This window comes from Opisthocomus hoazin, chromosome 4 (assembly GCF_030867145.1).
Source record: "Opisthocomus hoazin isolate bOpiHoa1 chromosome 4, bOpiHoa1.hap1, whole genome shotgun sequence".
Classification (NCBI taxonomy): Eukaryota; Metazoa; Chordata; class Aves; order Opisthocomiformes; family Opisthocomidae; genus Opisthocomus; species Opisthocomus hoazin.
In genome coordinates this window covers 35,230,895-35,254,324 of record NC_134417.1, presented here as the reverse complement: position 1 = coordinate 35,254,324, position 23,430 = coordinate 35,230,895, and the positions used below count along the sequence as shown (strand labels likewise).

General features: G+C 42.2%; 1 protein-coding gene across 3 annotated transcripts in view; it reads right to left on the bottom strand.

The window, feature by feature from the left end:
- TPK1 (thiamin pyrophosphokinase 1) overlaps positions 1 to 23,430 on the bottom strand; it is a 437,279-nt gene that overhangs the window by 265,130 nt on the left and 148,719 nt on the right. For all 3 annotated transcript variants that reach the window (XM_075418557.1, XM_075418558.1, XM_075418559.1), the window contains one exon: positions 17,975 to 18,047. In XM_075418557.1, the coding sequence (XP_075274672.1) occupies positions 17,975 to 18,047 (73 nt within the window). The remainder of the gene's footprint in view (positions 1 to 17,974; positions 18,048 to 23,430) is intronic.

Genomic DNA, 23,430 nt, shown 5'->3' with positions numbered 1-23,430 from the left:
TGTGAATCAGATATATCATAGAATCATAGAATCACAGGTTGGAAAAACCTCTAAGATCATCAAGTCCAACCATCCACCCAACACCACCATACCTGCTAAACCATGTCCCGAAGTGCCACATCTACACGTTGATGTAAAAATTTAGGACATATGCTTCTGCTCTGTTAATTCCAGCTTTTGCTGTATTCTTCAGAAATCACCAAGAGGTCTATCAGATTTTGGGGAAAAAAAATCCTGGAACTGTATTTGTTGCAATAATCAACTTAACTTTCCAGTACTGAAAAAGGAATCTTGCTATCAACATTCAAGTTAGGCCTGTTCTCATCCTACATTATTTAACAAGATTTAATCTATCAATTGTCAAACTAACCAATAAAGTCATTAAAATGAAATACATGCTCCCTCCACAACAGATGCAAATCACATCAGGTCATATTAAACTGGCTATAAAAAACATGCAGAAGAATAATAACCCAATGATTGTAAAATCTAGTATTGCTTCTAGACTATTTATTATTGCAGATTAAACAAGTTTTAAAAGCAAAGAAACAAAACAATCACCTGCACCATTTATGTTTCATGATTAGAGTTACAACCGGAAAACCAGATGCGTGGATTCTGTTCTTGGGAGTCACGCTGGTTTCACCAAGGTCACAGAAGCATCTAAACTGATGATCCAAAAAGGCAAACAAACGATTGCCTTCTAGACGAAAGGCTGTTTCTCAGGAGGTCATCACAATCAGCTCAACCCAGAACAGTTCTGTCGCTGTTCACAAACGATATGACACACCTACTCCCCATGCCGACATATCTGTCTAAACATGCTTTTAGTGAATTATTAATTTTATACATTTTTTTATTTTTCTAAAAAATGGTGAATGATGCCTCTTACTCGCCACATGACCAGTTTCTGGTGTTTTTCCTTTTTTTAAAATCAAGCTGCTTCCAGATCGAAACTGGAATAAAATTAAAATGCACCCAACCACCATTTCACATTTTTGAAAGCAATGAGAGATTTTCATTAAAATCTAGGACAGGTAGGATTGTGCTGTCTCATCAAATTCAATCCAGTGCTGCCACAGGAAACATGTCATTAAATACTACTCATAAACTTTCTAGTATCCACTTTAAAATCACTCAGGCGCCTTCTTCCCCAACTACAGTCTCCTGGAAGGCTCGTTTCTCCAATGGATAACAGCACACAGCTAATTTGCAGCTTGATTTTATTTGAATGGATCTTAAATCAATGTTATTTTTTTATCTCCTCCAACCCTAGTGTTTAGCCCCTTTATATACTTATTTTTCTTTACTTTCATTAGGCTAAACAAGGCAAGTTCTCTTAGCCTTTTCTCATAAAACAGGCCATTGAGACCCTTGCTTATTTTAGCAGGTTTTTTTTGAGCCTGCTCCAGGCTCCGGTTCATGGTTTTTGGAGATGTCTTATCGGAGTTGCACATGGTGTTACAAGGGTGACATCAAAACTTTCTACAGTGGCACTAAACAAGACCCCACCGCTGGCTGTGAATCATTCCTTCATCATGCAATCATCTTTGCTCCTGCTGCTGCCATATTGTGCAGGGAACAGACACATCTCCAGTGTCATTCAGATGATGTCTTCTCCTGCCTGTGCGATTGTGAGCCTGGGCTGCGAGATTTAGAAATTGAATCTCCTGACCCTGCTTTTACATCCAAACTAGGACGCTAACAGGAGGGTTAGTGGGTTTGTCATCAGCTGTCACCTTCAGAAAACGGCAGTGATTTTCACTTCCATGTGCTCCTTCCCATTAGCCAGTGGGCCTTTCTCCAACTTCTACTCGGTCCTCTATCCCAGAAACTTAAGACAAGTATTGTTTCACCATGGAGCGTAGTAAGATGCTGATCTTCAATAACCATGCTGTCCTCATGGCTCGCTTTGACCACTTCATCTTCTGCACTTTCTAGGTAACTAAAGCAGTCACTACTACACGTGGAGCTCACAGAAGAAGGCCCTGAAATCCACCACAACATGTCTTACTGTCTACCAGAACTACACCGAAAATACCACCACTTTTTATTTTTTCAGAGACTGTATGCTGAAAAATTATCTGCCATACACCAGCCAGGGTTTTACCATTTAAATAGTATTTTTTCCCCTTGTGCCCAAAATCGTGAATCCAAGTCAGCTGGTTTTGTTCGTAGTTTCATCATAAACATACAAAGCTATTTCACATTCAACTTTACTTTTTATTCCTACTATTCCTGATGAGCGCATGCCTTGTAATATTTCTGTTCCATCTTTGCCTGCCACAGCCATATTTCCGGTAAAGCTGTAAAAATCTACTTGCATACCAACAACAATTGCTTTAGTTCTTCTGTTTTGCTGCCAAGGTTTGTGCACATTAGTCAACAAAGCATTTCAGTTACTCCTGGCTGACCTTATCCAATTTTCTAGCCGGGTTACGTATGTTGTCCAACTACCGCTCCAATCCACACGAAGTCGTACTTCCCTCCGTTCCACGCTCTAACCACCAGTTGTGTCTTTATCCTCTACTAAATAAAGCAATCTTCTATGCTACAGACATGTAAATAAGCTTATCTAACCACATTTTGCATTTAGGAGTGAACTGATTTACTGGGCGCACGTGGCTGAACTCAGTAGCTAGAGATAATATTGATCGTTTCTCATCACCAAGCCCTTTTGCACTTTATGAATAGTACTTCTCATCATCTCATACCTCATTTTTATTCATACACTGAAAGAGAAAATAAACCATTCTACTTTTTTCCAAGCGTAAGCATTGAACTGAAGTCAAACGACTACAATAAAATAATAATAATAATAAAAAAAATCTCTGGCTCTACAGTAGACCCCTATCCAAATGCTTCTTCAGCTTACTCTAGCTCCAAGTGCTCAGCTAGTAACGTGGCCAGTTCTGTCGGTTCCCCTTGAACTTTCATCAGTTCGTACTTAAAAAAACCTTTTTTATTTACTTTGAACTATCTAGTTTAGTAAACTAAACTGAGGAATTTATTAACAAAGTGCCACATTTTTCATTTTAAGTAGGTCTACTTTTCAAGAGAAATGTATGAATTTAGAGAAATACAAATCACGTGGCTTCATCTTTCAAATCAGTTCTGTTTGTTTTAAATTTGTGATAGTAATACAAAAGGGAGCTGCTAAATACTTACTAACTGCCGACAGGTATGTAGAGGACATTGTATGTTTCTAAAGCAGCTACCCACAGAAGTGCCTGCAGTCTTGCAGGCTTCAAAACCTGCATCGTCTGCCAACACAGCAACTGGACGAGACCTCCTGTCTCACCACACCTGCTGCCGGCAGTCCTAGGTAACCACATCCTAAACACCCTTCCACTGAATCGTCGGAGACCAAAGATGGGCTCCCTGCACTCAGGCACGTAATTTGGGGTTGAAATGACTGTGACTGCACAGCCTCATCGCTACCACTTTCAAGGACAGGTGGCCGTTTAGAGAGCACGTCTGTGTGTTGTGCAGCTCCTTATTACGCAGATACATTCAACCGACGCATTTTTGAAGATGCGCTTTCAAAGCCTGGCTCCCCCCTCATGTTTTAACTCCGATTTTTGGGTCCAACTGTAGTGCTCTCACTTTGCTCATAACTCAGACCAAACTCCCAACAAGAAAGGCTTAGGTGCAGTCGTTTTAGACTAGTCAATCATTGGAAGTAGGGAGGAAAAAAAAATAGGAGAGCGGGATGGCTTGCAGTGGGAAGAAATAAAAGACCTACTGACAGATAACAGGACAGAAGGCATTGTCCCTTATATTACCTTCTGTGCAACTTCTTTGAAAGTGAATTTAACTAAAGGAGAGACAGTGTAAACACCAGCAAGATGATTTAGTTCATCTTTCCAAAATTTTCCGGTGTTTATCAAACCATATCAGATTTACCCTGACCCTTCAAAGCATCTTCAGTTTACCACAGAAAGGATGTCACATAAATGATAATCAGTGCTCCCTAAGGAACCTTAAGCTTTTTATACTATTTCTTTCCCAAATCCAACCACTCATTGTACGTTGGCACCTCTCTCCTGCTCCTCCACTCTCCCTCTGCTGCAGGGAATTCTGAGCTATTCCACAGCATCTATAAGCTGTTAACCCATACCTACATTTTGCACACTATACAGAACCAAGTTCAAGAAGAATTTGTCAAAAAACATCAAATGCAATTATTCTCTTTCCCATATCAGTTTATTTCTCTACCTATGCATCTACTTGCACTTCAGGTCTGCAAGGCATTTAGGCATAGCATTGACACACAAAGTCCTTACGCAGGGCTGTCCTGTATGCTGTACCGGAGGGCACAATCACAGGAGAGTCACTGACTTTCACTCTAAACGCCGTGTAATCTCCGTTTCACAGGCTTGGGGCGGACCTGCTGGAGAGCAGCTCTGTGGAGAGGGACCTGGGTGTCCTAGTGGACGACAGGTTAACCATGAGCCAGCAGTGTGCCCTGGCTGCCAAGAAGGCCAATGGCATCCTGGGGTGCATCAAGAAGAGTGTGACCAGCAGGTCAAGGGAGGTTCTCCTTCCCCTCTAATGTGCCCTAGTGAGGCCCCATCTGGAGTTCTGCATCCAGTTCTGGGCTCCCCAGTTCAAGAAAGATGAGGAGCTACTGGAGAGAGTCCAGCGGAGGGCTACGAGGATGATGAGGGGACTGGAGCATCTCTCCTACAAGGAAAGGCTGAGGGAGCTGGGCTTGTTTAGCCTGGAGAAGAGAAGGCTGCGAGGGGACCTTACAAATGCCTATAAATATCTGCAGGGTGGGTGTCAGGAGGATGGGGCCAGACTCTTTTCAGTGGTGCCCAGCGACAGGACAAGGGACAACAGGCACAAACTGAAGCAGAGGAAGTTCCAGCTGAACATGAGGAAGAACTTCTTCCCTCTGAGGGTGACGGAGCCCTGGCACAGGCTGCCCAGGGAGGTTGTGGAGTCTCCTTCTCTGGAGATATTCAAGCCCTGCCTGGACAAGGTCCTGTGCAGCTTGCTCTGGGTGACCCTGCTTCGGCAGGGGGGTTGGACTGGGTGTCCCACAGAGGTCCCTTCCAACCCCTACCATTCTGTGATTCTGTGATTCCTCTAATAAGATGTCCCTGTCCAAAATCCTGAGACCCTCATCGTTTGTCGTAGCCCTAAATAAGCTGAAAAGTTTGCAAATTCTTCGGTTACTTCCCTTAATTAACTTTAGGAGATGAACTGAGCTGTTATGGTGGCTTTTGGGCTGCTCTCTGCAGATGGTTGCCTTGGGGAGGACACATGCCCAACAACCTTCAGCAGAACCGGCATCAGCTTGGATGCGAAGAGCACTTCAGACCAGGACACCATCTGGCTGTGCCTCCTGCAGACCAGCTGCGCGGCGTCACACCTTCTTTGGAAGCCTGGTGCCAAGGACTATACCAAACACTGTATCACAGACAACTGGAACAAACCAGTCAGTTTTGATGAAAAAGTGCTCAATAAGGCTTTCCAGTGAAGCAAGAAGCTTGCTTTACATTTAAGGCCCAGATCTGACTCGTACTTAATTGCAGGCATGGAACCTCTGAAGGTTCACAGCTAGCAGGGTGCCCTTCTACACATGGGGAGCACAGCGGAAAGACACGGGAGTCTGGCCACAATCAGCTATTCGCATTGCGGAGGGCACATTCATTCTGACCACACGAAAATCCACAGAAATGGTAAAATTGGAGGGGAGGGCTGTCACCTTTGGCTGGACTGTTTCTACTTCTTCCTGGACTGTGGGAACAGCTCAGTGGCAGCTGCTGGCTGCCCACCAGCCCTGGCCTGCAGACCACAACCGGGGCAGTATGCTGAGGGTGGCCCCAGGACCGCAGCATGCAGAATAGTAATTAACTCAGTAATTAAAGGCAGGGTACGTGCTTCAATCTGTAACTGCTTGGGGTCAGGAGGAGTTGGCTTGTCCAAACATTCAACAAATTACAAAAAATGCGTGAAAACTTCTCACCTTCCCCTCTCCAAGAGCAAGCCAGACATATTTTATCTACAGCCACTGGAGCATATGTGAGTCGATGCTGTTGCTGACAAAAACAACTCTCCCCAGGTCCTGCCCCTCAGACCATGCTGCAGCTGCTCAAGGCCTGGTGGGAGCAGAGCTCTTTTGGAACAGTAATGGAGCTTTTAACATTAAAAAAACGCTTCAAGGAGTTTCAGACCCACTCTGCCCTCACTCCTGTTTATCCCATCAGCGGGAGAATAAAGTGGGAGTTGAACTGTGATATTCCCAGTTTCCATCCAGCACATGCCCCACTTCCAGCCTGGGATGAGCTCAAGATACTGAGCACACAACCTTATCAAAGAAGAGTTTTTTGAACCCCTCCAGAGACCTTCCCACACATTCAGCTGTGTGAGCAGCTATTGATGCTAGATCAGAAATGCACCTCTGCAGGTATGTTAGGTATTGATTAGTACATTTATTTGCTCCTAAAACCTGTGATAAATACAGGATACAGAGCAGGTTCTGATGCCTGAAGTCTCCACTACTGTCCCTGTCACAATTTCCACCAGGAAATGTATCTTAAAGCCCCAAGATATACACCCATGTTTGATTTGAAGACAGAACGGATACAGTCCACCCTCCCCTCCATAAGCACTAGTATCCCATTGAATTGTCCAGGCAAAGGCTGACATTTTACCTCTCACAAGTATTTTTGAGGCAGGATCCAAATAAGTGGCCACTGGATGAAGGGAAAGGAGATAGCACCACAAAGACCATCACAAGGCAGTATTCCTTCCCTCCGGCCACAGCAAATTGCTTAGCACTAACCCAGCGCTAGCAGTACCAGTGTCCCAGCCAAGACAGTAATAGCCAGTGCAATTATCAGTCTGTTGCCTCCATAGAGTAGGTGTCCAGTTTCTACTTCTTCCTACAAATACCATGTCAATAGTAATTAAAATGTAAACTACCTAAGCCACTGAAGTATAGCAGCTATACTTCACTGTATGCTGTAACTGTAGATGGCGAACTAACCAAATGGAAGGCTTTGCAAACAGTACCTGCATATGGCAAAATATTCTGGCTTTCATATGCCCAAAAAAATGAAGCTGGTTGACAATAAGCAATTATATCCCATGTTTAATTCCTACTCTGTTCCCTAAAGGTGTTCCCCTGCTGCTGAGCTTAAAAGGAGGAAGGTGTTTTCGGCTCTCAAAAGAAGGCTCCTCTTGAAGGCTACATTTTTATCAATTAAATGAAAATTTGGTAATATTAACTAGCAATTTATGGTAAACTGTCAGTTCCTTACTTGAAAGGTTACTATCAATTAAGTGCAAAGTAAATACTAAATTAGCAGTTTCAATTGGATTAACAGTTGTTTAGACACATTATATATTGCAGCAGCTGCAGAATTTGGACAAAATAGTCTTAACACCTGTAAATTTCCTGTAAATACATTCAAATTTCCATTGCAGTTATTTATGCTTTAACCTCCTTGTATGATTTTTCTATCTTTCACCTGATGAAATTCTGATCAAAGCTTGGTCAAGGACTGAATAAACATAGGTCCTCCTTCAAAGAAAAGCATTTGAAAAGAGCGAACAAAAAAAGCCCCAACAACCCCGCATTTGTTCTTAAAAAAAATGAAAATCTTACTTTCAGATCAGAAAACCAAGGTTTCCACGCATGTCTGCTTATCTTATCACACTCACTACTTTATGGCTCCAAAAGATGACAGCAGAACTCACTTGCCGATGTGTCAGGGAAATTCTTCTATTTCTCTCCAGTTCTCTTTCCTATCCTCTGCTGGTATTACCTCTATTTTTCTCTCTTAAATTGTTACTTTTTTCTAACTTCTTAAAGAGTCTCTGCCTTTTTCTCAGTTTCTATTCCTCATTTTCCTCTCACGTGACATTTCATTTTTCTCTCTTAATTCATTTCGTCACATAGGGAACTGCTTCCACTTCTAATTATACCTCCTGATCTATTTGACTTAAGGAACTGTTATTATTTTTTCCTCAAAGACCATCACAGCTTCTTCAGATGCAGGAATTCAACAGCACACCAGAACGCAAACCGACTCACACGGGTCCTGAGTGTAAGGTTCCTGCACAGTCAGCTGATCAAACCCTCACCCAGCCCCTTGGCGCTGGGCTCTACGGAGCACACTCAAGGAAAACCGCTGAACTGAAACAGAAAAGCAGGGCTTCAGATGATTACTGATGACAGCGAAAACAGCAAGCGCCCAAAAGAATACTACAGTCGAGAAATACAGGACAGAAAAATAAACGGAGAAGGTACCAGAAAGGTAAGCAGAGAAATACTGCACTCTGCAGAGCTTTCCCCACCTGGCTGTAAAGCTGCCAGAACTTGAGTTCAGTCATTCCCCTCCGATGCCCAGAAATTGTATCTTTCCGCCACTAATGGTCTTCTTTCAAAAATTATATCATAAGTTAAATTTCCTCCTGGTATATATGAATTTTCCTATACGTATTGAATTTTTCTGTTGGACTCCACCTCTGTCTCGGTTCATATCAAAACTCCAAATAACCTGACGCTTCCATGGTTAAGTTAACTAACAAAGGCTAACTCAAATTTGGCAGCTTCAGCTCATCTCTTATTTCACAGACAAGCCACAAAAGCATTTAAATTTTCTACCTGAACAACACACATCATTGCCTTTTCTTTTCCATTTGGAGGGTTGGAGGACACTCATCTACCTGCATGAACTCAAACAAGCCATGGATTATCATCCTTGAGGTTTTGTAATTGTGTTGCTGTAAGTGAAGTGTAAGCACCATGAGGGCAACATTATGTTAAGTCAAGACGTAGTAGCCCTGGATCTTGTATCCCAATGTATCGTGCCTTTTTAAGTTCACAGTTGTGTCAAAGATGAAGACACAAAGTTTATGGTGGCCTTGGTGAATCTGCCGCTGGAGTTTGGAGGTTAGGGAGAATGACCCTGAGCAGTCCACACACTCCTTTTAAAGCAGGGGAACACACTCACCAAAATGCTCACTACAGGTCCCGGAAAGCATGCCAGAAGCCTTCCTCCTCCTGCTCCTCCTCTCCAGCCCACCAGCAAACCTTCCTACTTTGAAATAAGCAACAGACTGCATCTTCTCACTCTGCTTCTGAAACGAGAGCTGCCTCCTCTCTGACAAGATGCACGACGGAATCATTGGCAGAGGCTGCCAAGCTGCTTAACATACTTAGATATGGTAGCATCAGGATTTTGGGGATCTTCTTCTTGGTTACTGTTCAGGTTTGTGCCGGTGGTGTCGGCCAGAGCAGTGCTTGGCTCCCCCACAACAGAACCAAGCTTACAAATCCCACAGAGCATTTGGGCTGAACTTGGAGTTTGCAGCAACATTTCATGAGCCGCGAGGTTGTGGGTTCTGCAGCTTCATTAGAAACGGTTCTAATTAGCAGTCCATAGGCATGGGCACTGAGCCTTGCGTTCCAGAAACAATTTTCTCTTAAATTCTCTAAAAAGAAAAAGAGGGATGCATAAATCCCACTTACATCTAAAAAGACCTATCATCTGAGCCTTCAGCTACGAGCACCACATTAAAGCTGTCTGTTTTGTGTGAAGAGGCTTAATCACGAAATAACTCTGTGCAATTTCCTTCTCCAGATTAAGCTGTCATTGTTTAAAACACCTTTTTTGTTCCTTGCACTGGAAATGAAGTTAATTCAATACTCTCCTGTTTTTTAAACTTTTCTGCTATTTTCTCCATCACAGGCTGACAGAGCAGAGTAATGACTTCTTCCAGAGATTAACACCAGATTAAATTTTTTAAAACTCTTGGAAGTAACTCAAATGTCTATTGCAATATAGAGTCTACCTTTTCCCCTCCTCAGGCCATAACCAACGAAAGGGAGAAATAAATCTCACACCGCAACAAAATATTAAACTGAAATTGGATGCAAGACTAAAATATCACCAGCATAATTTTTCTTCTATGGTGCACTGTTTTCTTGCATATTCTGCTGTCAGGCAGTTGTGCTCCAGCTAAGGCACTTGCGAGCAGAAAGAAAACAACTCATAACCTCCAGACTGTCATTTCAAACCTAAGCGAAAGAAAGACAAACCACCTCTAATAAAAGTTTGATCTCTTAATTTCGACATACTGTCTCCCAAAGCTACGTAACAAGCAGAAAAATACTTCAAAGGAAAATAGAGTAGCACTTTTTTTAAGGAATGAGAACTTGGTCAAACTGCATTCTCCACACTACTAGATAAATTAGGGCCTGAACTAAGGTCCTGCTAAAAGTACATGGTGACTTTCGATGAACTCAAACCTTGCTGAATCTCAATGATATTATATTGATCTTACAAAACAGGTAGGACACCGCTGTTTCTTCAGGTTCAAAAGGAGTGACGTGCAACTCCAGGAGACACCACACAGACCACACATTACTTCAAAAAGATGCAGGGCTGTATAACTGAATTTACTTGGGTGGTTTTTTGTCCCAAATCTCATCTGCATTTAAACAGTTATATTGTTCTCTGGAAACCACTACCTTGGTGAAAGCGTAAAGAATAATTTTAAGAACAGGACGGAGATTTTTCTTGGTTTTATTTTTCACCAGCACATAAGAACAGCACTGTGCAAGCCCAGAGTCCTGAAATCCTTTGCTTTAGGGAACACTGTTTTCAACAGGACCTCCCAGCCATCATATAAATATACATTAACTCCACATGACACAAAACATCTGCACGGGCTGCACATAATTTTAGGCCGTAAGTTTGACGGCATATGCAATATTCCATTGGTTTTGCTGTGCACCCCCTCCCCGTACCTACAGCAATGCCGGGCGCAATCATACTAATACAACCAGAACAGGAGTGAAGAGGTGGTTAAACTATGTTCGTCCACTCTTTCCCTCAGTTTAAAAATTCAGGAGTATCAAACGTGACTATCAAAAGCCAAGCTCAAAAGCAAACCAAAATCCCAAAGGTGGATTTTCTACGCAGTCAACACTTCCACTGAGGGCCATATTGCCACAGGTTTTTCGTGGATACTTGCAGTCTCACTTACATGGTTTGAAGAAAAGTGTGTAGACTAATTTTAGGAAAAAATAAATCAATCCGTGAAGCAACTGAACACAAAAATACCACCTCTGACTTAGGAAATCTTTAAGCCATATATTACTGGGAGATGAAAAAATGTATCAAATAACCATTGCTGTGCACGCATGCTTTCAAAGGTCTTCTGTGCTGGCCCAGCTGAGACCAGACACTGGCTGAATCGACCTCTGGCCAAACCTAGTGTGACTGACTGTCATGTTCACCCTTACAAAACTGCCACCAAGCACAGTATCTCTCACAAAGTTCTGGAACATTTCTGGAACATCATGATATTACTTTCATTTGGCAGGAATAAGAAATACACATAACCCAAATCACCCACACAACTCACTTGGAAACATGACCTTGACAAGACCTCTGACATGCTACTCAAGAATGGAACCATTTTATGAAAGGTCCTATTTGAGAAATTACGCAGCTACAACATACAAAAAGCTTCCAATTCAAAATCCCAAATTGCATATACAGGCACAGACAGTTTGAACTACTAATAAAAGGACTATCCCAGCCTATACCCCAGACTATAAATCATCTCAACTCGATGAACCTCTGTCTATATTAAGACACTGAGGCTCTTTGGATAAATGTACCTCAGCAGAAAAAAATCACAACTCGGTTATAAGTCCAGGTGGCACTCGGCACCCTCGACAGGTCCAGGTCAGAAGCTGAACTGAGGTATGCACAGCACTTCTGAGAGTTGTCACAGCTGTCTTCAGTGAGACACAAAACCAGGGATTGCCTGCAAGCTGAAGTGGTGATTGTCAAGCAGGAGTAGCCTGTTCAACAGGGAGATTGAACCGCTTCACCTCCACCTGCACGGCTTTCACAGCTCCTTCGGAAACCTTAAAACCTCTCATGGAGGAATCAGGCCCTGAAATGAACCATGTTTTCTTAGAAAACTGTTCAATATAACAAGAAAGAATACTAAAATTTCGGGATAAGAGCTAAATTAAAATAGTCACAGAAAAAACGCAATGGTTCTGTATGTATTTAAGCTATTATAATGTACCTGAGGGAAATCAATTAACATTGTGATTTCCGAAAATTATTAAAAATTAGGCCTCAGAAAGCAAGCAGGAAACATGATGCTAAAACATGCAGTTTAGCAAGAAAGTGTAGAAGTTAGAGAGATGTCCAATCACTGCTTCACTGCTGCAAATACATTTTGCAAATCTAATTATAGCTGCATCACCACAGAACAAAAAGACAATACCCCCACCACACCTATTAAGCATTTCTACAACCCTGATAACCATCAAACCCGGGAAATGTAATACAAAAAAAGGAAGGGGAAAGTGCTCCAGCTGCAGAACTGCCTGCAAAAATAAACAGCTCTACACAGTTTAAAAAGGAAAGAGAAAAGGGAAAACAGTGGACTTGCAAATAAGTTCACAGGACTTAATTAGAGATCTGAAGCAGACCCTGCTCAGTCTACAGAAGCCTTTTAAAGCACATGGAGTTTGCTTAGCAGAAAAGCCAAACTGGAATTTTAATAAATAGCATAATCTGGATTTCAAAGGGCACTGGATTCAACCTTCTGCTTCTAGGCATAAGTACAGATCTAGTGTAATTGTAGATAATGTCTTTGGTCTCAAAATTTCAGAAACTGAGCCTTGTTTGAGGCATAACAACACAAAAGGCTGCTTTAACTTCAAAGTAATGTTTAAAATGTTTCAGTAATAGAAACATTCAGCTGAAGTGAGAAACAGATGAAACTGGAATGACAGAAATATCACCGCAAGTCCCTCCTGCTTTGGGCAGTGTCATTTCCAATGCACTTCAGACTGTACAGAGAAAGATTGCCGCTGCTTCTATTATAGGATCGTATGAACATGCATATTTATTGTGGAAGTACAAAACCCCTTCTCAATATGTATTTTAACAACGACAGAAGATATACAGAATAAAGAATATTGAATTGTTATTCTTTATCCTTCTTTTATAGCGCAATTTGATTTTAAAAGGGAAATTTAAACATGATATTCCATTTCCAGGTGTGGTGCAGTTTTACCCGGTTCTAACATTATTTAAGTCTGTAAGAAATGGGAGAAATCATCAGCAATTTTTTAATATAATGAATAAAGGACTAGAAGTACCTACTTGACAAACCAACAAGGCAAAACCAAGACTGCAGAAAATAAAAAGTAAAGCAGAATAACCTATGGTGCATGCTGACTTATTCTCTCCCAAAAGCATCACGTGCCTAACTCATCACTTACATGTCCCACTCATAAGTCTATTACACAACTGCTTTCCAACACAACTGAAAAAACAGCACTTTTGCCTTTAGATCTCTTCACTAACTATGGCATGCCGCACCTAACAGAGTTAAAATGGATTTATTTGCTTCACATTTATGAACTTTATTTAAATAAGGTTCCCCGGCACAATGGCGTTAATCCTCCTTAAGGGAAAATGGAAACACTTGTCACATAATCCTTGCTCAGCTGAAAACATCAGAGGAACTGGCTTAAAGACACCCCTTCCAGTAAAACCCTTTGGCTTCGGGAATCTGTATGTCATGTTTCCTGTAGTGGCGTATATCTGCTCTTGTGTTCATCAGTCAAAAGAAGCAGAAAACCTTCCAAGTCTAGCAGCAACATCCTGGCATGAAGCTGCTGTGACAGAGGAGTCAGGTCTGTCACTGTTTTGTGCTGATGGTACAGCCGCTTACAGACAAGGCTTTACAGAACCTTAATTACTTTCAAACACTGAGTTTAATACTCCCCCTTCTTACTCGGCAGTGCACTAGGCTGTCTTTGACACAAACACTTGTAAATGAGTATGTTTTACAACTCAATAATTAATGTCCATAAGCTTTGCTATGAAAAAGTAACTCCTCTTAACCAGCAGCGTGCTGTCTTCAGATAGATAAAAGAAGTCATGATGTATTAATTTCTGTCAATATGGGTAGCTTTTACTAAAAAAAAAGCAGTCACTCTGGGACTCCATTGTAAATGCAATATTTAACATGACTATAAAACATGCTTATAAAAAACACAGAGAAGTTTAACTTCAGCTTCACAGATGCAAAGAAAAATAAAATCACTTTAATTCCTGGCATAAATTAAATCGTTGCAGTTGAAATACTGAACGAACCTCCAGTTCTTGCCCTTCACCTGGCAGATGAATCTATAGCAATCAGCTCAAACTTCAGCGATAGAAAAGATGCCATGACTTTTCCCCGTACATCATGTGTAAAGGCAGATGGGAGCACCAAGGGTGGCTACCTCTCAGCGCTTGCTGCTTCCTCCTTTCCTTTCCTTTCCTTTCCTTTCCTTTCCTTTCCTTTCCTTTCCTTTCCTTTCCTTTCCTTTCCTTTCCTTTCCTTTCCTTTCCTTTCCTTTCCTTTCCTTTCCTTTCCTTTCCTTTCCTTTCCTTTCCTTTCCTTTCCTCTCCTCTCCTCTCCTCTCCTCTCCTCTTTCCTTTCTCCTTTCCTCTTTCCTTTCCTTTCTCCTTTCCTCTTTCCTTTCTCATTTCCTCTTTCCTTTCCTCCTCTCCTCTCCTCTCCTCTCCTCTCCTCTCCTCTTTCCTCTTTCCTTTCTCCTTTCCTCTTTCCTTTCCTTTCTTCTTTCCTCTTTCCTTTCCACTTTCCTTTCTCCTTTCCTCTTTCCTTTCCTCTCCTTTCGTTTCCTCTCCTCTCCTTTCCTCTTTCCTTTCCTCTCCTTTCCTCTTTCCTTTCCTTTCCTCTCCTTTCCTCTCCTCCCCTTCCCTCCCCTCCCCTCCCTATTCCCTCCATTCATGTGATGGCTGCTCCTTTCCACTGGCCATAATGAATTACTTGGCTGTATCTGCACAAAGCAACAGCACCCTCCCACACACCCCATTTCCTTGCAGACCACAGCAATGGTACAGTCAGACAGCAGAGCTCCTGACTTACCCCAGGGAAGTGACTTCAAAAAGTGGCACCCTTCCTTTGTGTAACCTTTGGGAATGAGCTGCATGAGGTAAACATGGAAAAAAAGCAAGGGGAATCAAGAGATGCAAATCTACACTACAGTATAAAATACTCTAGATCAAAAGTGGTACTTTGGAAGAAGCCAAAGCTGTAGCTACAGGGTAAGTCATTACTAACCCTGGCCTGGCAGCAGCTCACGACAGACGCATACGATGGGGAAAATTCCGGCAGGACAGTCCGCTGCCTGGTGGAATGGGAAAGGTGGCTTGGCAGTAGATGGGAGCAGAAACACTAGGAATGCCGATAGAATATTCCTGTTATTTTGCGATGAAGAACTAACTCCCTGACAAAGTTTTACCTAGAGACACATTTCAAAGGAAAAAGAAATATTTAGTTGTCTGAAGGTACCATGCTCAACTTCAGGGAAGTCCAGCTAATTAATGGTGTTGTTGGTACTAACCTGGGCAAATGAAACTGGAGCGGTATCGCATGACAAATGTATGTGCTTTCAGGTAATTCTGTGTGATAACAGTGGTTTAGACTTTCCATTCCAGCAAGGGCGAGTATTTGGAAGCAAGACTGGAGAAGGAGCAGGCTGTAGTAGCATGCCAATGTCAAAATAACTGACCACAAATACGAGAAGCTAGCATGGGAAAGGGCTTTCTCTTTGTACAGGGAAATACTGATCCGTTAGCTAAGAGGTGGGATGCCTGTGGATTCTCACCTACTTGCTCACCAAAAACTGCCACATCACATCAGTCTAAGCTTCGCTACGATAATTCTTCCATTTTCCCATTCATAATCATCAACAACTCGTAAAAGACCATGCTTGAAACAACACAGTAACAGTGTCTAATGATAACAGTTTACCCGGTCTCTGGGTGAAATCTGCCTGCAGGCGAGGGAGGGCTTCGGTGAGGGAGGAAGGACAGCCCAGGAAGCAACCCTAACTCAGAGCGCAACGCTGTGCTGCCCTGAAGTCACGGCCGCTACGCCAACATACTCTCCTGAAGTTCTCTCGCTGATTTAAGCAGCCCTAACCTATTTTGCGCCATCATCACGTACCTTTCCAAAGGACGGTGACTTTGGAAACTGCCTGGACTACGGAGGGTGTTTCACTGGACAAGATACTTTACAAGAAAAGAAGCACACAGCTCTCTCCAAATTCTGTGGTTTGTTGTATTTTTTGCTCAAGATCTCTTTAGACACCCAGCCCTATTTACCATTCTAATTTCCTGACTACAGAAGTTTCATTTTAAAATGCAAAAAAAGATTTTTCCTACCGCGTACACCGAAATTTAAAATCCTAAAGTCGGACTGCTCTTTCCTCAGTCATGTACGAGGGCCCCAGGCAAGGATCCTTCTGCAGGCTAGATTACGCTCTCCGTTACACTTTTATAAACCCGACGAAATGCTGCTTCCTTTACAGCCTATCAGCACAGCACTCGCAAGGGCGTATGAACCCGGCCCGAAGCAGAATGGTGCACCTTGTGTTCCCAGAGAAGATGTAAACTGCAGGCCAACAGTCAGCTACAACGGACCTGACAAAAGGGATGCTACGGCCAGGAAAGTGATCCCCGTGAAAAAATGTAATACCAGTTTAGTTTGGCTTATCCCTTTCCACGCCCTACTGCATTCTCCCCTCTCCTACCTCTTCCACGTCCTCTCTCTGTTGAACAGTCCTTCAACTGCATTCTTTGGTAGGTCTCACCCACCTACCAACGTGCAGTTTAGATAAGCATTAACGCCGATGTCCATGCGAAACAGAGCAGTGCGTTATGCCATTTCCCTTTTTTACTCACAAACGATGAATTTCCAGTCTGTAATGAACAGCATTAATCCGAAGCTTTTTATTTTATTTTCACCTCCCAAGCTGTAACCTAAAGATTCCTGAGCATTTTGCTTGAACTGTTCTCCCAAGATGGACAGCCATCACACACTTCTCCCTTCTAAACAACGAGGCAGATCATGGAAAAAAACCCAGAGTGCTCAGAGAGGGACTGAAATCTAGTCCTAAACACTCCTACAGTCCTCCGCTCGCAGTCTGAAACCTTTTATTGTAACCATTTGAACCCGAGTCCATCAGGGAAGATCTCAGGCACGTTTCAGCCTCACATGCTGAAACAGCAGCAGACACACTGTAGATCCTCCAAGCCCAGCAGCTCATGAGGATCAAACACTGCGCTTGTAAATGCAGCCTGCTGCAAATGTAAGCTGGCACACTGAGGCAAACTTTGAATCTGTCAAAACCTGCTGCCCAAGATGTCAGGGCGTGCTCAGCACAACAGCCTGTGCAGGCAGGCTGGTGAAGCATTAAACGCTGAACGGTCAGCCACCGGCAGAACTTTGAAACCTGGTTGGACCACAGCCAGCAATAAGCCCTAAGATGTAAGAAATGTGAGTTTGCATTTATGTTGCTCACTGGAAGAGCGGTGGTTACACTAGGAATAAATTAATGTATGCACAAATTTGTCCAAAAACCCATAAAGGAGAGGACACCACTCGTGAGGCACAGAAGTAGTCAGGGCATTATTCAACGCTTCAGCAGGTGATGAGAGAGATGTCTCCATCTGCAGCGTCCCGCTAAAAAGGTAAAGTCATATCGCGCAAAAATTATGCAGAGAAACTCTCTCTAGAAAGTCAGTGGGTGCCAGCCATGTGGGAATCACGGGAGGTTTATCTTTAGTGCTCTGCATCTCTACTGAGCAAAAGAAGTCACAGATTTTTATGGAAGTTTTACCCTAGTTTCTAGCTGCTATAATCTCCAGCAACGCGCGACCTGTTTCTTGAGCTAGTGCTATGAAAACGCACCCTACGCAGGACTCGGGCAGCACTGCACCTCCCGTGTTTACTTGAAGCATTAGCACAGTGCCAGGCAGAGCTTGTAAGGTGCTTCACAACTGAAGCCTCAAAGAAACCATCGGAGCTAGAATCGCTTAATGACCAGCAGGGCACTAATGGGTTGGATGCCACGATGCTCTAATACACATAAATTCATCAAAGAGATTTAATTTACCTTGACCTTGTAGTACTCCTTGACTTCAGGCTGAATGGAATCAAAATCACCACTGATGTAATCCGGCAAGAAGCTGAAAGAAAAGCAATGAGCAGTGAAATGAAAAAATAATCCATCTTACTACATTTAATATTTATTTTCTTGAGAGTGCTAAGGGGTACAAGCATTGATCTCTAAAGGAAACAGGAGATAGCTAAAAGCATGTTAAAACAAGAGTTGATATGAGGTGATATAAGATAACAGATGAACTGTAAAACTGGTAAATCTAGAGTCCCTTCTCTGCAGAGGGAGCTGCATGTTGCTTAGACGCTTACACATCTCCCTGGGTCAGTAAGGCAAGACTTGTATCACCATGGTTCTAGAAAGACAACTCTCAAACACCTTTCAGATGTTCCACTCTGTCAGCAAAGTATTTGAAAAAACATATCCGAGTGCTGTACATCAAGCCTCGGAGGACATTTGGACTTGATGATCTTAGAGGTCTTGTCCAACCTATGATTCTATGACTCTATACCGTTTGTCAGAAGATGATGCTGCTGCTGCTTCTTGGACAGCTGGTATGCCACATATATTCCAAAGATTTGTATGCTCAGGGAGTTTTAAGTCATATCTTCGATGTACAAAATGTGTATGAACTTGATTTCAAATCCTAACCATCATTTATACAGTAATATCACTACAAATCACATAAAAATTCGTAAGGTTGTGATATTTATCTCAACTTGCTTCTTGCCATTTTTTAATTGCAGAATGCTTAAAAATATTTACTGCATAAATTCTTACCAAATTTGCAATGGAACTTCAACTGTGCTACAGAAAGAACAGTTCAAGAATACATATATTTTTTTAAGAGGGGTGTGAAAATTAGTTTACCGCTCAAGCTGAGTTAATGAGGAATTGGGCAAAGCATATTGGGGCATAAGAATGCTGCAGGGTCTACAAACTGCCCACATCAGTAAAACCCGTGCAAATCTTGTGTTCTGGCTCTGTTCAAAGATTTCCAAAGAGACGCGTGGTCACTGGCCATCCTTTCCTTGGAAAACTGAAAGCTGCTTCAGCAGAAGCTTCTAAGCATAGTTGTTGCAAGTTCGTTCACGTGCAGCGATCACATTTCCAGTTCACTGCCCTCTGCTCCTACTGTGGCTGTTAAGAAAGGATATGTTCTAAACAGAATATCTCCAAAAGTGATGCTCCCACACGCAGGGCAGGGGGAAAAGCAGTCCCTTCTGCCTCGGGTTTTATCAAGTAGATAGAAAGCAAATAGAAGAAATGCAAATGCTTCAGTGCTCTGTTTTATATGCCCAAGTCTGTGTAGTTCAAAGCCAACAAACACGAAATGGAAAAATAGATTTGCTCTTTCATTGTGAGACTGACCTCAATGTACAGACCAAAATCTGTTTTCAAAATTTAAAGCTGCTACCTTTCTACCAACTTCCTAATGAAATATTTACTGATTACAACAAGCCTAAAAAACTACAGGGTATCTCAATTTGTTATTTTCCTTTCATTTCTCCCTGATTGAAACAAAGCCATTAAAACGAGCTCACTTTAGGCCTTACAGTGGTGGCCCCGAAGGCGAGCGCTGGATGCGCCCCAGCAGGTTGGGCAGGAAGAACACCAGCTGGTTGTCACGGAAAGCCGACTTGGTATGACACACACATCCACTCTGATGAAAAAGCTGATGTCTTCAGGTTGTTTATCTTACTGAAATGTGGTAAATAAACCCAAAAGTGTCTTTGTCATTTTTTTCTCTACAGTAACTACAGACTGCAGCGCCTTTAAATTAACAACTGTTTCTCCTGAGCGCTTCAGAAGGCACAACTGGGAGCAGAACAAGCCCAGAAAGTATCTTCTCTGAATCTAATGCTTCTGCACAGCTTTTGCTCTCATCCAAAGTAAAACCAATTCCGTGACAAAAGCTAGCTGAAGCTGGCTGAATTTTTACAAGCAAAAGAAACAAGAATCTTGGTTGCATCTCCCACGTGCTCTGCCAGGGCTCCTGGCTGCACCACCCGTACGGGTCTCCTCTGCCACAAAGCGCTACATCCATTTTCACGGAATCACGGAATGGTCAGGGTTGGAAGGGACCTCTGTGGGTCATCCAGTCCAACCCCCTGTCGAAGCAGGGTCACCTATAGCAGGCTGCACAGGACCGCATCCAGGCAGGTCTTGAATATCTCCAGAGAAGTAGACCCCACAACCCTTTCTCTGCTCCAATCAACACAAGTGAAGAAGAGCCATTGTGTGCAGAGTCGTCCTAGACTGACTAACCTCAGAGAAGGTCAGCACTAGCTGATACAGAAAAAGGAGAAATAGTTGAGATATATATACAGAAAATAACCCATACTAAAGTAACTTAAGAATATTTGGTAATAATTGGTTTTCACTTGTTTCCTTTGGTAAACTTCTGTATTTACTCCAGAGCACAGACTAGTCCGGGAGAACAGGCTCCGGAGAATCACGTATCAAGCGTACTCCTACGTGAGTGGAAGAAATTATATCAGAAAAAAAGTAACAAGAAAGGCTCCTCCATAAAATCTAAACCAGCAGCCCTCATTATAAGTATGGATTAAAATCAGGTATTATATTAGTCTAACCCATGCTTTCTTACCCTCTGACCTCAAATTCATGAATAATTCTTATTCTGCAGCATAACTGTATTGAAGGTGACATATATTTCGGTGACATATATGGCATGTATCCTTTAATGGAGGAAGATATCTTTTTGCCCATGATGGCAAAAGATGTCTGTAATTCCTTTTCACAGTGCAATTTAAAATTTTAATTTCTAAATGGTCCAGATGATGCAGTCTACTGCATTTCAGAACCATGTTTTACCAGCCTCATTAGCTATTAATTATCACTATGCATATAAGGTCATGACCGGCTCAGCTGGCTTGATTCTCTGCTGCTTTACACTGACATTTATCAGTAGTGAGCCAGCTCCATAATCCTAATGGGCCTGAAAGTATAAAATTCATGTGAGATCAGCCCAGTCTACCAAGGGTTTTCTAGAGCTGTCAAGCACCAGGAACTGAGCAACAAAAAATCCTCCGAGGCTTTGGGCCAGCTGGAGTTCTTCTTTCTTTTCACTTCTCATTCTCTTCCCTTTTTTGGGGAGTGTTTTTTTAGGTTTGGCTTGTATGTTTAGTCTTTTTTTCTGTTCTCATCAGGGCATTTCGGAGCCATACGGCATCCATCTAAAATGAGTGTGGAGTCAGGAGGGCCAGGATTGCTCTCAGGTAAGGACCTGAAGGTACTTCCATAGCAGACTGCTTATGTTTCATGTATATAAATTAAAAAAAAAAATCCCACAGAGTCTCAGTATGAAACCTTTAAAGGTTTGGCTAGCTTACCAAGAAAAAACAGCACAATTCCTCACAAGTTTTGAGATGGATCCCAGCTAGGGGATTTATCCAAATTGGAATAAGGGCTGAATGTTGACTGAACAGTTCTATGAACTCTCAGGATGCTGGGGCTGGAGAGCAGGGTGGAAAAAACAGATTCTCACACGTCTGCCGTGGTTTCAAGATATGCTAATGAAATTTTAGTCACCAGTACCATAGAACAGTAATAGACTCTTAGCATAGACACAGAAGCTATTTAAACTCTGAGGTTCTCATGCTAAGGAAGCACAACTGTGCCTTTTGCCTTCAAGAAACCCATCTAATGGACACAGCTTAATTCAAGAAGTAGATTTATTTTTAAATATTGAACACTAATGAACAGCATGTTAAATTTAAAACATCAGAATACTTGGCTCTTTATTCATTCACTTTAAGAATTCAGTGTGGAGTGGTAAATATGCCTTTTTATGCAGTTATGAAAAAGAAAAAAAGCCCAACACATCACACTTTAGCAGTTTATAATAAAAAAGTGTGCTGCCTTCTTAAATAAATTGCTCTGGCATAACTGTTCAGTTCTATCATTAATCCAAAGTTACAGTTTCCAAGTACTATTGACTTGTCTTGTGATGTAGCTCCTTTAGCACATAATTGTCTGCAATTAACCTTTTTAAACAAATGTTAACATCAGAGACATGAACATTTAAAGGCAGTAACTGCACTACCCTTTGCTTCCTTCAGCTACAGCACAGAAAACAATCCCACCCAGACAAGCCGCACACGTCCCAGCTGTATAATTCGAGGGCACAGGGTGGGTTCCCTATGCTTTTTTTTTTCTACTACTAAAAATAAATTTCAAAATTGGTGCCTTTTACCCTGGACTAACAGATGCACATGAGCTACTTCCCAGAATTAAAAGTACAGTGATGATGAAATGCTGCAGACTTAACATGAAGGAAAATCACTAAAGTCAGCCTTGACTTTCATAAGAATCTAGTGGTTGGGAATACAGAAGGTAAGACACTTTAGCATTACTTCAGGATAAATATTAAAATCACAGTTTAACAAAAAAAACCCAAACAAACCAAAACTGCCCTTAAAACAACATTTGCTAACTGTTAAGATGCGCTTTCAGCTTGCCCTCCTGACTGTCGGTCTTGCCTAGAAGCGCGAGCGAAGGCTGTTCTCACCAGAAAGGTGCTAAGTCTGTTTCCATCTGTCAGAAGTACGCTGTTAACCGCGGTGAAGATCAATGTGTCTTTTTAACTCCCAGAGACAGGTACGGCACAAGCAGGTGCCATTTGTATTCTGTCTCAAAGCAGCATACTCAGGTGTCCCACCTAGCTGTAGCAGAGGTGAGTTCCTGGGGAAAGGGGAAATGTCAGATTGCGAGATATAGTCAGAGTTCAATTCTACTCAATCTGTAAATATCTTCCTGGTATTACCTGCAAAAGTACCACCAGTAAGGGTCACACTTGACGCTCAGAAGCCAAACACTAAATATCAAAACAATTAATAGACTTCGAACTGCCCATAAAAACGCACTTTGTCCTGGCTCCTCTTAAACAGATCACAATAAAGTTTCCATAACTTATTATTATGATCTGGCCATTAAAAAACAGCGAAAGCACAGTCCTTACATCTTCCACCCTCTGCTTCCCAGTCAAGACTCTCTTGGAGTCAGCTAGCTTACTTTTTCTGACTCCATGGTTCCCATCACTGCTACTTCAATCCACAAAGCCTCCCTTATCACTATATAATATTTGTCTTAGGGTGGCACCGACAACAACGTTGAGCTAGATTCTATATGAATTCAGAAAAAAACAACGGAAAATTCCCAGTTGCCCATCCCTTCTTCCAAGACCTTAATAAATCCTAATGTTCATTATGCAATTGATTGCACAGAAAGTAATTCCCAGACAACATTTTGTCCATTACAAGAAATCCAGATAAGATTTAACAAAATTAGAAAAAAAAAAGGGGGGGGAGGAACACATCGGCAGTACTGCAGAGTCCAGTTTAGCAAAGAAAGCAAGTATATCCATACACCAGGCCACACACAGACAGCAGATTCTGACCCTGTCAGAATTCTTTGCACAGACTGTTACCAAA